The following is a 16217-nucleotide window of genomic DNA, read 5'->3' as shown; positions in this document are numbered from 1 at the left end:
AGCTTCAACTTACCCCATCAGTCCTTTAAACACATGAAACTACCCATGATCTTTCATAAAGTGATGGAGAACGAGGAACACACCCTCAAATTTCACCCATCCAGTTCCAAACATATTCTAATCTTTCTTAATCGTTACAAAATGCCAAGGTATTGATCAGCAATGTAGAGGTACAAGAAACCAGGACAAATTGCGTGTTGAGAATAAAGACAGAAATTATAGATTACTGAGAAATAGAGGGGAAAGATTAAAAGGAGAGATATTGGCACAAGAAAATAATGCTCACCATTAGAAGAAAAAGGCCTACTTTAATTATATATTATCTTTATTTATAAATATTTAAAGCTGCTTTCAATTTTATACACCATACAAAAGGTAACAAGGGAAAAGGCAGTACTACATACACTAATTCAGATTTAATTACAACGGTATATAGAACTATCTGGCTGAAATTTTGGAAGAGTGCAAGAGGAAGAAGATTCTATTTACACTTAAAAGTAAAACAGAAGAAAAAAAAGTGAGAGGTGCAAATACTAACCAAAGAAAAAAAAGTTACAAAAAACCTTTTTAACCAAAAGCCAGTACAAAACCTGTTAAAAACTGAAAATAATAGTTCTGTTATTTTTTTACTTTTAAAAAGTTGCCCAGGCTCATTTAATGATCAAGAAAGGTTCTTTGTAAGGTTTTCTCCTTAGACTTGCTCTTCTAATTGGAAATTTAAAAATTCAAAACTTTACAATAATCTACATTAAACTGGAAACATTCTGTTATCCATTCTCATTACAATATTAACATTTAAACACATTAACAAAAATAATGACCAATTTTCAGATGACATGCCAACTCCCCTGCACAACTTGCATCTAAAGTCCTGTGCTCCTGGGGGACATGGTGGAGAAGGAAGGAAGAGTTCCTAGGCAGTTAGGTGAAAGCCAACAGCAAATTATTTTGTGAGAATTAGTTCTATATACAAATGACAATCAACCCATTAAGCTGCTCTTCTGTTTATGAGGTAGGGGAATGAGAGAGAGTGGAGGGGAGTGGGGGGTGGAGGGGGAGAGGGAAGCAGCAGGGAGAGAGTGTGACAGACAGAATGAGAGACATGTTCCAGCCCCACCTTCCAGAATACACACCCTCCTCACTGAGGGAAGACTGGTTATAGCTAGTATTCCCACCTGTATTCAGCCAAGAAAGAGGGGGTGACTTTTACCCCTCAGTCAGGTAAACTGAATCTTCCCAATTCTCTCTCACACACACACTCTCACTTGTTTAGGCACTCACCTCTGAAAAGCTCTAGCACTCTTATGGGAATATGCCCGCTAATAGGGCTGAAACAGCAATGACTTCCCCCTCAAAACCAGCAATGGAGCTCTGACAGGTGGTGGTGTTACAGTGACCGGACCTTTTGAATGGGGGCTGTACAATGAGGATATAGCTGGAGGAGCCTGTTCTGCAGAGGAGAAGATCATAAAAGGATCAAGGCAGAGGAGAACATTCTGAGCACCTTCCAGGACTCAATGCAACCAGCGCATCACAAGGTGGTAGTCACAATATTTTTTTTGTGTGCTTTTCTAAAAAAACTATTTACATTTTTACATAATTCAGCTGGAGATCCATCACACAAGTCAATTTGATATCTACCTCAGTTTACAGTTAATATTTACACTGAGAAAGCATGGGTAATAAACTTTTAAATGACAAAACGTACAAAAATAAATCCAATTCCTGAAAAGCTCAGGCTGCCACACTACATATTTAATGAAAAAAGTACAGAGAAAGAGCATGGAAATCGCTCCCTCTAGATGTGTTCTATTTATCTGTACATTTCGTTATTTAAAAAACACTCCTCTTGTCTGCCTTCACCATGAGAGCTTGGCGCAGCTCCACACCTGCCAGGGAAGAGTTGAAGCGAATCCTTTTAGTCTCTGTTTGTATTGTTGGCAGTGAATGCATGGAGGTTTCCCATCTGACTGAGGCCACTCTGGATGTGTGCGACATGGATTTCCACGTTGTTTTGGAAGCAGCTAGAGGAAGAAGGATCTGTATGTTAGTTGGAGCACGTTATCAGAGGGTTTCACACTAAGCCAAAGGAAAGAGTAATTTGGAAAGGGGCAGGTTTTTGACACCTTTTTAATTTTGGAGGTGAAAACGGTGGGGCTTGAGAGAAAGGAAATCATAAGGAATCACAGTTCCTGGGAGCCAGATAATTGAGGGCAAGACCACCTATTCATGGAGCCTAATATGTGGGGGGATGCAGAAGTCAAGACCCATGAGTGGCAAAACCTCTGATGGTTATGGGCCTTGAGATTATTGGTTCTGCATGGCCAAGAAAACCTACCACACCTCTATGTTATAAATCTAAGGACATTCAGCATGTCCCCATTGACCCTCACCAATTCTTAAAGGTGACTCATAAAAAACATCTCATCTTGATGCAACATGACTTAATATGACAACTGTTTTTCCTAGAGACTCAAGATACTGCAGAGTTGTGGTCACAGCTCAGCACTTCACAGGAACCAGCTTCCCCTTCATGGACTCTGTCACACTTCTCACAGCCACAAAAAAATAAAGACCTCACCCACTCCTTTCCTCTCCCGCCTCCCACCAGGCAGAAGATAAAAAAACCCTGAAAGTACGAACCACCAGGCTCAAGGACAGCTTCTGTTCTGTTGCTATAAGACTATTTGTACAATAAAGTGGACTCCTGGCCTCAGTATGACCTTCCATCTTATTGTCTGCTTGCACTGCACTTTCTTTGTAACTGTAACACTACTCTGTATTCTGTTCTTGCTTAGATCTAAATTTAAATGAACAGGTATGACAACATGGAAAGATTTATCTGCAAGGATTTTCGATCTATTTTCCAGCCTGTGTTAGTGAGGGGTGTAGAATTATGATGCAAGTAAAGGTAGAGGTGGCAGGAGTTTGGATGAGGTTGGTATACGAGCACTAAAATCACTGGGGAATCACAAGGAACGAACAAGTGTTTGAGAAGCAGATAGGATCAAGCAAACAGAGGTAGGTGGTGTTGGCCATAGAGAGGGTGTCCAGAAGCTCAATTTGAACTGAATACCAACAGTCAAACCAGATGGGCAGGAAGAGGGAAGCCACCCATGGCTAGGGAAAGGGGCAGATGATGGTTACCACATGATGCAGTCCTGGCTTTCCAATTCAAAGAAATTGTGATTCATCTGAGACTGGGGCCTGTTCAGGAGGCCTTATACCATACACTGCCAAACCCTTCTCCCTGGCCCTACACTCATCTCTGGAGCATCTGGATAGTAAGGACACCTGCGTTACAGTAATGTTTATTGACCACAGTTCCACATTCAATACAATAATTCCAAGCACACTCATCTCCAACATTCTAGATTTGGGACTCAACATCTCCCTCTTCAACAGGATTCTTGATTTCCTGACCAACAGACTGCAGTTAATAAGGATACACAACAACACCTCTGCCATAATTATTCTGAACACTGGAGTCCACAAGGCTGCATCCTCAGTCTCCTACTCTATTCCCTGTACTCTCACAACTGCATGGACAGATTCTTCAAAAACTCCATTTACAAGTTTGTAGATGATACCACCTCAGAGGGCTGTACCTTAAATAATTAAGGGATAGAGAGCCCAGACAACAACCTTTTCCTCAATGCTAGCAAAATAAAAGAACTAGTTATTAACTTCAGAATGGATGCTGGTGCACATCAATGCTTCTGAAGTCAAGAAGGTTGAGAGCTTCAAATTCACAGCAGTTCCTAGAAATGAACAACACTGGTACTATGTCCTTGTCCAACTATGCAGACATCATGGCCAAGAAAGTGCACCAGCACTCCTGTTTCCTCAGGAGGCTAAGGAAACTTGGCATATGCCTTCTGGCCCTCATCAATTTTATGAATACGTCTTACCCAGATATATCACGGATTGGTAAGGCAACTGCTCTACCTGTGACCATGATAAACTGTAGAAAGCCGTGGACACATCCCAGCTTCCCCTCCATGGATTCTGTCTACACTTCTCGCTACCCTGGTAAAGTACAGAGCGTCATCAAAGGCGGCACCCATCCCTGACATTCTCTCTTTTATGCCCTTCCATCATGCAGGAGATACAACATCTGAAAACGTGCACCATCAGGCTCAAGGACAGCTCCCATTCCATCATTATAACACTACTAAACAGTTTCCTTGTACTACAAGATGGACTCTTGACTTCACAATCTGCCTTGTATTGGCTTTGCACCACGTCTGTCCGCACTGTACTTCCTCTGTAATTGCAAGTATTTATTCTGTGTTCCATTATTGTTTTGCCTCAACACACTGTGGTAATAAATTGATCTACTGTGTATGAATAGTATGCAAGACAAGCTTTTCACACATGATTACAATAAACCAATTTCAGAGGTCTAGTTCTTATAAGTTAATTATGTTGAAGCCTTCCCCAAAACCTCTCCAATATGCATCCCATATGAAAGAGAGTTATGCACCTCTACACCATCCACTCACTGGCCATTCCTCACTGCACATCTACATACCATTACATTCTTATAACATATGATAACATCTGCCTGTTAATTGTTCCCAAGACTGACAGGAAGTTCACTAGGTTTCTGCTGTTGCAAATCGAACAACCCATGCTGTGACATCTATTTATACCCTGGTCACGTGCTAAATGGTTGAGTTTCAGAGTTGAGAAGTTATTTTGCAGCTTTAGAAAAATGTGGTTTGGCCATACCTAGTGTTCTGCATTCATTTCTGGTCACCCCATTTTCGGAAGGATGTGGAGGCTTTGGACAGGTTTACCAGGATGCTGCCTCAATTAGAGTGTATGTGCCAAAAGGAGAGGTTGGACAAACTTGGGCCTTTTTCTCTGGAGTGGTGGAAAGTGAGAGAAGACCTGGTAGAGGTTTCTGAGATGATAAAGGGCATAGATGAACAGCTGGCATCTTGTTCCAAGGGTTGTAATGTCAATTACTAGAAGTCATACATTTAACGTGAGAGGGGGTAAATTCAAAGAAGTGTGGGCAGGTTTTCTTTAAACACATAGTGTGGGTATCTGGAATGCATTGTCAAGGGTAGTGGTAGAGGCAACTATGATGCAGGTGTTTAAGAGGCTCTTAGATGAATGTGCATAAAATGGAGGGATATTGACATTGTATAGACAGAAGAGATTAGTCTAGTTAGCTGTTTAATTACTGATTTAATAAATTAAGCGCAACGTTGTGGGCCAAATGGCCAGCTTTTGTTCTGTACTGTTCTATTTAAGCAGGGCAAATAAACTGCTCGTTCATCAACTGACCCAATGTACAAACATGAGCACATCAGCAGCATCCCTTGTAAACTTCCAAAGCGGTAGAATCACTGAATTTTCCCAATCTGGATCCTGGGATCGAACTGTCAACACAGAATCACCCATATATCTACATCCTTCAACTCCTGAAGTCGAGGGAATCTACCAGTTGGAATGTAGGATCTTGCTGCACCACCCAGCTCAATACCTGGAAGTCATACTCCACCCACCTTATATTTGAAGCATCTATAGAGTTCTTGATATCATTCAATGAGTCTGTCAACGACTTGAATTCAAAAGAGTTTAAGTCTCCTCCTTCTGCCAGACACTGTGGGAAGGTGGGAGAAGAAATTAGGAATTTACTTCCGTTTCACAAAAAGCATTCAGTTTCTGAAATCAAAATGCAAGTTATCACAGTTGTTTTAGCCTGAACCAGATGCTGTTACTTGTGCTGCAGCAACATAGTGATAAAGACTGGTCTCTTGGGCAACGTAGTTATTCCTGGAGCCAAGCTGCTAGCATATGGAACCAAGTCTCAGGCTGGCCATTTAGAAGATGAATGATGGCTCCATGTCAGCAAAACACTATTGGCAGGGAGTCATATTTGCACAATAATCAGGGATAATTTAGTTTAAACCATTATTCTCATTCCACTGAAATATAACACTGAGCGTAATAGGAAGTCATTCCTGCCTGTGGCCATCAAACTTCACACTCCTCCCTCGGAGTGTCAGACACCCTGAGCCAATAGTCTGGTCCTGGACTTATTTCCACTTGAAATGATTAGCTTATTATTACTTAATTATTTATGGTTTTACATTGCTGTATTTCTACACTATTCTTGGTTGGTGCAGCTGTAACAAAACCCAATTTCCCTCAGGATCAATAAAGTATGTCTGTCTGTATGTATGTATGAACAGACCCGAGTTAGCATAGTGCCATTGAAATGGGTCAGCTGATGTTTTCACGGACTAAATGACTAGTCTACAAGGAAGTGTTGGATTTATTTGTTTTCAACAGGCTACTTTGTGGAAGTGTGTAACAAAAATAATGTTTATAATCAATATCAAGCAGTAGTGAATCAAGGCAGCTGGACTTACAGTGTTGTCTGGAAGACGTTTCACCACTCACCCGAGAGGCTTCTTCACTTCTGACCCATGTGGGTAATTTTCCAGTTTATAAGCTCAGTTGTTTAAAGGTATGACAGTCACATGAGGGTCGTTAAAATTCAGAGGTAATGAGAGATTATTAGTCTTATATTTGCAAGAACGGAGGTGTGAACTGTTGTGGAGATGCCGGGTTAGAGATGTTAGGACTGCATCATAAGTAGCTGGTAGGTGATGTTATACCCCACCCCCTCTGTCCAGGGATGGGTTTTCCAACCTCCCCACAATAGTTCACACCTCCTTTCATGCAAAGATAAGACTAATGACACTCTCATTACCTCTACAACTCTTAACAATTTCAGGTGATTGCTATAACTTTAAACAACAGAGTTTATAAACCAGAAAACTATCTACCAGAACTGAAGAAGCCTCTTGGATGAGTGACAACACAGCAAGTCCAGTTGCCTTATATAATAATGAATATAAAATAATTATTAATAAGTAATAATCAAAGCTACCACATCATCATTGGACAAGAGACATTAAACATCGCTCTTCTCAGACACATCCCAGACCCCTGCATGGTAGTGACTGCCACAATTCTCTAGGAGTTCAACACTACCACCCCCCTGAAACTCATTAATAAGGTCCAAGACCTGGGGCTCGGATCTTCGATTTCCTCATTTGCAGACCTTAGTGTGGATTAGCAACAACATCTCCACCACACTCACCATCAGCACAGGTGCAGCTCCAGTGTGTAATTAATTTTGCTGATGATACCACTGTTATTGGCCAAATTACAAGGGGTGACAAATCTGCATATAGGAGAGAGATTGAAAATCTAGTTGAGTGGTGCCACAACAACAACCTCTCACTCAATGTCAGCAAAGAGCTCATTAATGACTGCAGGACAAAGAAGTGGAGGTCCATGAGCCAGTCCTCATTGGGGGAAAAAGAGGTGGTTAAGGTTTAAATTCCTTGCTGTCAATGTATCAGAGAATCTGTTCTGGGACCAACAGATAATTGGAATCACAAAGAAGGCACAACAGCCTCTCTACTTTCTTTGAGGCTTGCTAAGTTTTGGCATGTCACCAAAAACTTTGACAATTTCTATAGATGCACAGTGGGCAGTAACCTAACTGATTGCATCACAGCCTGATCTGGAAACGCTAACACCCAAGAACGGAAAAGGCTACAGAGAGTGGTGACTACAGCCCAGTCCCTCATGGGTAAAACCTTCCCCACCATAGAGCACACTAACATGGAGCGCTGCCACAGGAAAGCAGCATCCATCATCAAGGACCCCCACCATCCAGGTCATGCCCTCTTCTCACTACTACAGAAGCCTCAGGTCCCACACCACTATTTTCAGGAACAGCTATTACCCTATAACCATCAGGCTCCTGAACCAGCATGGACGGCTTCAATTACTGCTATTCTGAATTGATTCAATGACCTACAGACTGCCTTTGAAGGATTCTTTACAACTCATGCTCTCAGTATTATTTTTATTTCCACAGTTTGAATTATTTTGCACATAGGTTGTCTGTCAGTCTATGTGTGCTTATGTATATCTTATAGTAAAATTTTATTTTTCTTCAAATTTTTCTCCTTTTTCTTCCAAATACCATGGAACAGCATGGTGGTGTATTGGTGAGAGTGACTCTAGTACCGTGCCAGTGACCCGAGTTTAACTCTGCTGTTGTTTGTTTGCAAGTTCTCTCTGTGACCGCATGGGTTTTCCCTGGGTCTCCAGTTCCCTCCCACATTCCAAAGACACACTAGTTAGTAGCTTCGTTGGTCACGTGGGTGAAATCAGGTGGCGCTGGCCAGAAGGGCCTGATATTTCTCAATAAATAAAATAAAAACAAATGAATCTCAAGTTAGTACATGGTAACATATACATACTTAGGTAATAAATTTACTTTGAACCAGAAAGTTTGTCAAGTGAAGCTGTTCTCATTGGAAGGGCTGAGAATTGTTGATTTACGGTGTGTGGCAAAAGTGGCACAAGGCAAACTGTATTATGCAGCCAGTGGTCAGGATCAGAAATGCATTTCCTGCTGTTATGAGTGTGAAGCAACTCTAAGGGGCCGAAGGGTACAAAGTCGCCCCCTCCTTTTTGAGAATCGCAAGATCGCTATTAATTCAGGTCTGGGACCCAGGAAATGAGAGGGAGACATGCAGAATACACAAAGTTTGGAATGTGTCCTGGCCTCAGCGGAACTGATAACGGCCATTGTCTCTTGGAGACGGAATTGTGTATTGAGTACTGTACTATTCATTGAAACCCCTCAGGGGACAACCAGAGTTGTCTGGTTGAAGGATTGCATCATCCCAACCTGATTGACATCTGAGACCCCGTGAGTAAGGATAAAAGAGGGTCTGGGGAACAACCCCTTTAGACGCACCAGGAGAAAAGCTGGAAATCCAGTGACAGCATTTTATAGTGAAAGCCGGTGAGAGCTCGTGTGCATCCTCCCTTGCCAGGGTGGCGGGCTCATCACAGAAGAACGGTTTAGCTAAAGGAGAGGCAACAAGTGAAAGGCCATGACAATGAGACTCCTGACGGATCGAAATCATAAAAGGAAAGCCGGCAAGTTTTTTTCCAAAATCTCTCTCTCTCTCTCTCCAACCATTGCAACACAGCGGTCCCCAACGGCTGCAGCCTGCATGAACTGAGTAAACTTTATATTTCCATCGGACAACACATTATCCCCTAGACAACGATAGAGCTTATTTCTTATTGATTGTTATACCTGCACTTTTAGATTTAGTATTGATGACTTATATTATCTGTATATTTGCATTGATATTATTTTTGTGTATTTTTACTAATAAATACTGTTAAAAATAGTATCATCAGACTTCAAAGGATGTCTCCATCTTTGCTGGTAAGTGACCCAGTTACGGGGTTCGTAACACTGCACAAATGGTAATTCAATTTAAAATGGGAATCTCAGATGTTAATCATTTCTCTTCTGACAGATGCAGCCTGGTCTGCCGAGTTTTCCCAGTCTTCTGATAATTGGTTAAGTACCACAGGATAAAGTGGGGAAATTGGACCAGGTGTATTGTACCCTTAGGAGCAGCGGACTCACCAAGGGTGACACAAAAGTAGGCTGTGTTGTGGATAGTGAAGAAGGTTGTCCAGAGCTACAGAAGGAAATAGATCAAATGGAAAGTTGGTCAGAGCATCTGATTATAACCCCAATAAATGCAAGCTGATGTATTTGGAGAAATCAAATATGGGTATGACATATACAGTATGTTATAGGATGCCGGGAAATGCTGATGTATTGTCAGGCCTTGGTTTAGGGGAAGTGGCAACACAGGTGGTTAGGATGGTCAAGGTAGCATTTGCCACGTTTGTTCTGATTACCAAAGAATAGACTGAGAGGTAATCAGTTATAGATATGGGCAAAGAAGTGGCAAATGGAGTTTAATCTGGTTAAAGGTGAGGTGAACACTTTGGGAGGTCAAATGAAAAGAGAAATTATACAGTTATAATATCATTGAAGTACAGAGGGATCTTGGAGACCACATCCACAGTTCACTGAAAGTGGCTACACAAATGGATAGGGTAGTAAAGAAGGCATATGGCATGCTTGCCTTCTTTGGAGGTGAGCTGAATATAAGAAGTCATGCTGCACGGAGTATTGTGTGTAGTTCCATTTTCAGAAGTTTGTGGAGACTGAAGAGGTTTACCAGAGGCTGATACAATTGAACTTCAAGGAAAGGTTGGACTGGGTTGTTCATTCTTGAGCACTGGAGGCTGAGGGAAGATCTGGCGGGATTTTCAAATCATTAGAGGCAATAGATAGGATGGACAGTCAGAATCTTTTCCCCAGATGTTAAGGTAGTGATAATGATTAGTTCAATGCAACTACAGCAGCGCCCCGGGCTGAATTTTGCCGCTGTCTGTAAGGAGTTTCTATGTTCTCCCCATGATTGTGTGAGCTTTCTTCAGAGGCTCCAGTTTCCTTCCACATTCCAAAGTTGTATGGATAAATAGGTTAATTGGTCACATGGGTGCAATTGGGAAGTACAGACTCATCCAGAAAGGCCGCTACCGTGCTATACAGGTATGCATCGCTTAACAACCACAATACGTTCTGTGAAATCGGATGGTATCTGATTTGGATGTTTGTTGCGAACACCATATTATATACTTTGCCTCTTACTGCTGCTATCACTAGGAGTGGTTTTACTGCGTTTGGAAGCCATGATGTACTTTATGGTACTATTTTCGAAAGAAAATTAAACAGAGAGATGCGCGATACACTCAAGAGACGCGCAATACACGGAATTGGTTACGTCCGCTACGTCACATTCTCTGATTGGGACTACGGACGTATATGTGATCGGACGTTGTCTGAATGGACATTAAGCGGCGCACACCTGTATCTCTTTTTAAAAACACGTCAAGCACCTCAGAGCATACTTTTAAGATTCAGGGTGGGGGATGTGTGTTTAAAGGCAACGTGAGGGGCATTTTATTTTAAATTAGTAACATAGACAGCGGTAGGTTCCTGAAATGAATGCTAGGGACAATAGCGGAAGCAGGCAACTTGGTGGAGTTTAAGAAGCTTTTACACAGACACACGAATATGAAGGGAATAAGGGGATATGGTGATACACAAGCAGAGGATATTTAATACATACTGGCATCAAAGATGGCAAAATATTGTCGACTGAATGGCCTGTCCAGTGCCGTGCTGTTGTGTTCTGCACGGACAAATGGGATCAGCGTAACACACACACAAAATGCTGGAGGAACTCAACAGGTCAGGAAGCAGGTCTGCTGAGTTCCTCCAGAATTTTGTATGTGTTGATTTCCAGCATCTGTAGTAACTCTTGAGTCTGGGATTAGTGTGGTTGAGCAAAAAGGTTAGCATGGACGCAGTGGACTGGAGGGCCTGTTACACTGTTGTACAAATCTATGACTCTGTAAGGGGTAAATAGCTTCAGTATGTCACTAACCTGATTCTATATTCCATCCACTGGATTATAGCAAAATATTAGATGAGTTACATGATATATAAGGTACAGCAACAGCCATGTCCATGATACAACACTGATACCACAGCCAGCTCAACAGTGAGAAAAGGATCGAGTTAACATGTGAATCAATGGATGAAATTGGATCCCATTTGAGAGGGAAGAGTGAGAATTCATTGCCACTTGAACAGTGAGGATTCTTTTTGTAGGTTGTGTTGAAACTTTCTGTTTTCTGAGGTAATCTTAAACAACCGCCAATTCAGGTTTAGCAAGATGAAAGGTACACCTTTCCACAGCTGATGAAGTTTTGGTTGCCCTGTTAAAGGAAAGGTATTATAAAGCTGGAAAGAGTGTGGTGAAGATTTATGATGATGCTTCCAGGATGAGAGGGCTTGATTAATAAGGAGAGGTTAGATTAAATTCCAAGACTTTAATCCTTGGAATGTAGGGGATTGAGGGTGTATAACATCATGAAGGGCATGGGTGGAGTTAATGTACACACTTTTCCCAGGGAAGGAGAACTAAAAGCTAAAGAGCATAGGATTAAGGAGAAAGGTGAAAGATTTAAAAGGGACAGAGGGTGGTGTGCATATTGAACACGTCACCAGAGGAAAGTGGTTGAAGCAGGTACAATAATGACACTTAAACAATGGTTCAACAAGCAAACAGATAGGGAACGTTTAGAGTCATAATATGCTAAATGCAGGAAGATGGGACTAGCTTGGTTGGCATGGATAAGATGGGCTAAAGGGCCCGCTTTTCCATACTGTATTACTCTATGACTTTAAGTGCAAGATTACTGTATCACCTAGCTGTGCCAAATGGCCTGTCCTGTACGACCGGCTCCTTACAATTTAATGAGGTTTTTCAGTGTCTGAGATTGCCGATGAATAAGCTCACAATGTAGTACTCAGTGCAACTACAAGAATACCTTTTCCTGATAAGACTAAGTTTCTTTCTCTTTTTTAAGTGTGTCGGACCAGACAGTCAGCCATTCTTGTCTGGTGCGTGATGTCAGGATTGGTCTCCTTTCAGATTAACCAGGTCACGGTATGAACGGTCCTGACTCGACCCTTGTATTTTTTACGAGGCCGAGTGGCTAGCTCAACGCTCAACCCGGCACGGATGGAAAGCATGCTTGGTGGTGGCCCGACTGGGATTTGAAGCAACCTTCGCTCCAGAGTCTGGCGCTGATGCCATTACCACCAGCAAAGCTGGGGAGTCTGAAGGTTGAGGCATGAAGGTCAAAGCCCCTAGGTAGGTGTATCCAGAGGTCAGAGGTCTGTGAGTCTGGGCCAGAGACTGAAGGTTGGAGGCTTTATGTTTCTGAGTCCGGGTCCAAGTACTGTTGGTTAGAGACCTGGAGGCTGAATGTCCTGCGGTTAGAAGCTTGTCCGTGAGTGTGAGTAGGTGGGTAGACAGGTGGGAAAGGGCTTGTTTTGCTTTGTTGTGTTGTCCTGCTGAACATGGTTGGCACACTATCAGGCTGGCCCCCAGCGCATCATCAGGCTGTATTGGTTAGTAATGCAAACTACACATTTCACTGTTTGTTCTGATATACCTGTACATGTGATAAATAAATGGGTCTGAATATGACTATGAATCAATGTGTCTATGTAAAACAACATCTTGATTGTTGTTACTATAAACACATTTACTATTAACCAAAGCCAGCATTTAGTTGCTTTACTGGCTGCGTGCATGCAGTTACCCCTCGCTTATTTCTATGCCAACAGGCAGAGGAGCAAAATCAAACTGCTAGAGGAACTCTGTGGATCAGGCAGCATCTATAGGGCCAGAGGGATAGTCAATATTTTGGGTCACGATCTTTGCTTTAACTCAGCCTCTACAGATGCTGCTCGACCCACTGAGTTCCTCCAATAGTTTGTTTCTCACTCTAGATTTCAGCATCTGCAGTCTCGTGTCTCTGAACTCTGGAAGAGCGCTCGTGTTTCTCAGGCTCATTTCACATGGCTAACAGAGTAGGGCAGCTGATGGAACAGCTGCCTTGCAGTGCCAGAGAATCAGGTTTTTATCCTGACTTCTGGTGCTGTCCATGACAGTTTCCTCCCACATCCTAAAAGGAAAACAATCCCAGCCTATCCAGTCTCTCCCTACATATAAAGTCATAAAATTCAGGCAACACTAGTGAATCTCCTCTGCACACTCTCCAGCACAACCACATCATTCCTGTAAGTGTGGCAATGGGAACTGCACACAACACTCCCAATTCGTACGTTAATTGGCTACTAGGTTTTCAAATTTGTGCAACTGAGTGGTAGAATCTGGGAGTTGTTGAGAACGTGAAGGGAACAAAATGGGATTTGTGTAAATGGGTGCTCGATGGTCAACATGGACTAAGTAGACCAAAGTCTTGTTTCTTTGCTGTATCTCTCTATGATCCCAAGGTCTCCCATACCCCTTTACAGCCAACTTCACAATGTGGGGGGTGGGACGAACAATTTGAATAGAATAAGCTCCCACAAATAACTACAATAGTATGCTGACATGTGGGGCAAGCACCAGGGAAAGCATTTCAGGTCTTTCACAGAAAAGTGAGATCACTTGTGTCCATAGAAAGCGTAGAAGCAAATTAAATCAACGCATCTCTAACAGGTAACAGCTCCCTTGCATCATGTGCTGGAAAACATTTTCTACAGCAACACTGTCAAAGTAAGCCTTCGGTCACGCACCATCCAACCATCACATGCAAAGTCTCCCATCGGATGCTACTGGGAGACTGGTGCAGATGAGCAAATCCATGAAGGGAAAAAGTCTGCCAAAAACTAAGGTAGAACAGCACATTGGATTATTTCTTCACAGAGCTGATGTAGCCAAGTGGGAGTCATAGAGTCAAAAAAGCTGCTCATCTAAGCTCGTTTAGCACATAACACTCTAAACCAGGAGTTCCCAACCTGGGGTACATGGACCTCCTGCTTAATGGTATTAGTCCATGGCATAAAAAAGGTTGGGAGCCCCTGTTATGAACCTTTCCTGTCCACAGGATGGTCTCCCAAAATATGAAGGTTAGAAGTAACTGTCATTAACAGAGGAGTCACTTCAGTGACCACCCATCAGAAACAGTCCTGCAACACCAGTGGAGTTTTGCTGCTTGGCATGTACTTCACATTTCTCCTCTTTTGGAGATGCAACAGAGAGCGCAGATATTGGAAATCTGGAGCAACACACAAAAAGCTGGAGGAACTCCATGGATCAGGCACCATCTATGGAGGGAAATGCAGTCAATGTTTCAGATTGAGACTAATGAGGACTGGTGAAGAGTTTCAACCCAAAACATCAACTGCCCACCAACTTCCATAGATGTATCTGACCCATCAACTCCTCCGGTCTTTTGTGTGCTGCTCTTTCCTTTTGGATTCTTGGCAATGAGCTACACTGGCTGTAGGTGGCATTAAGGTATCAATCACATTGGAGTCATCAAGAAGCTTTTCAGGATGGAGATGGAAACTAAATGCTGAGCCAGTTAAACTTTTGTTTTTTACAAGCCGCCACACTGACACACTTCTTTTGGAACAACTAACGGTTTTATTTTCACAACTTTTCAGGTACGAAATATCAACTTTGTGTGTGGCCAAGCACAGTGTAATCAGGGTTTACACTTACTTTGATTTGCAGCAGCACTGCTGTCAGCCTTGCTATCAAGTCAGTGAGGCTTTCGTTCCTGACACTGGCCTGGCCGGTTTGTGAAGTGTTGGCTTGCTGCACAAGCTCGTGAGCCTCCTCCTCGCACCTCCTCCTCATGTCTGTGGGCTGATCCATGGGCTGCAAACCTTGGTCAGGAGCAAGCTGTTTGCACAGTGTCATGAGAGGAAAGGTTAAAAGCTGAGTCAATGCAGAAATAATCACCCAGAAACACAAATATAAGGGATGTGCGCATGAGTATGAGCATGTGAAAGTAAAATGCAGAGAGCATTGGACGAGAGTGCAAGTAGGGCAAAATTATAAGCACTCACCTCATAACAAAACTGCTGGACTTTATTCAAGACTTTGTTGAGATCCTTGTTCAGCTGTTCTAATTCTAAAACAATGGTGGCATATCGCTTTTGAAAATCTATACCAATGGCGGCAGAGTAGGATTTCTGAGGGGAACAAAGAGCAGCCAGTGAGTTCCCAGCTAAATATGATTTATATGAACCTTCACCTCACCTCTCAGAGAAAGAGATGGAAGGGATGGGAACTGAAAGGAAAGCATAATAAATTGATCTGGTGATAGTAAGGATTTAGTGTTACTTGCAATGAGCACAAAATCCCAACTAACGCCAGACTAATCTATTATGCTTCTCTCCACAGTCTTAACGTACCAAGTCAATTGCACTTCCAACTGTGAAATTCCTGCACTCAGTCTGATTAGAATAAGGCCATTCGACCCAATGTGTTGAAAGAGCTGCTGTCCCAATTAGTCCCCTCCCCCATTCAAACCTTACAGCTCTACCAACTGTTCCTTTTGCATCCAATTTGCTTTTGATGTTTACCATTAGAAACCATACTCACCACGTTACAAACACAATTCTCATTTCACCTTTGTTTCTACTGCCAATTAGTGAAGACTTGCGGCCCCTGCTTGCTAATCTTCGATACTTCCGTGAACGGATTTGAACACTTTAGTTTTTAATGAGCATCTATTTCACATTATAAAATGTTTCATATGCAACATGTTATTACAGAGCAGTGAGTTCTATGGCCAACCACTGTACTTCCAAAAGAGGTGATGATGTAGACTGTTAATTCAATGTTTTATTGAAATGAGCACTAAATCCTTACTACCTCCAGTCTAATTTCTTGCATGCAAGCGTCTCTATT

The 16217-nt window shown here is 42.4% G+C and overlaps 1 protein-coding gene across 1 annotated transcript in view; it reads right to left on the bottom strand.

The window, feature by feature from the left end:
- Positions 1–320: 320 nt before the first annotated feature.
- Positions 321–16217, bottom strand: part of lin9 (lin-9 DREAM MuvB core complex component) — a 148265-nt gene continuing 132368 nt past the window's right edge. The window contains exons 12-15 of the mRNA XM_059982719.1: positions 15371–15496; positions 15021–15203; positions 5520–5617; positions 321–2024 (exon numbers count right to left, since the gene is read on the bottom strand). Coding sequence (XP_059838702.1) covers positions 1919–2024; positions 5520–5617; positions 15021–15203; positions 15371–15496 — 513 coding nt within the window. The 3' untranslated portion in view covers positions 321–1918. The remainder of the gene's footprint in view (positions 2025–5519; positions 5618–15020; positions 15204–15370; positions 15497–16217) is intronic.

This window comes from Hypanus sabinus, chromosome 10, assembly GCF_030144855.1.
Source record: "Hypanus sabinus isolate sHypSab1 chromosome 10, sHypSab1.hap1, whole genome shotgun sequence".
NCBI classification, from domain to species: domain Eukaryota; kingdom Metazoa; phylum Chordata; class Chondrichthyes; order Myliobatiformes; family Dasyatidae; genus Hypanus; species Hypanus sabinus.
The sequence above is the reverse complement of the archived record's forward strand: the minus strand, read 5'-3'. Positions and strand labels throughout refer to the sequence as shown.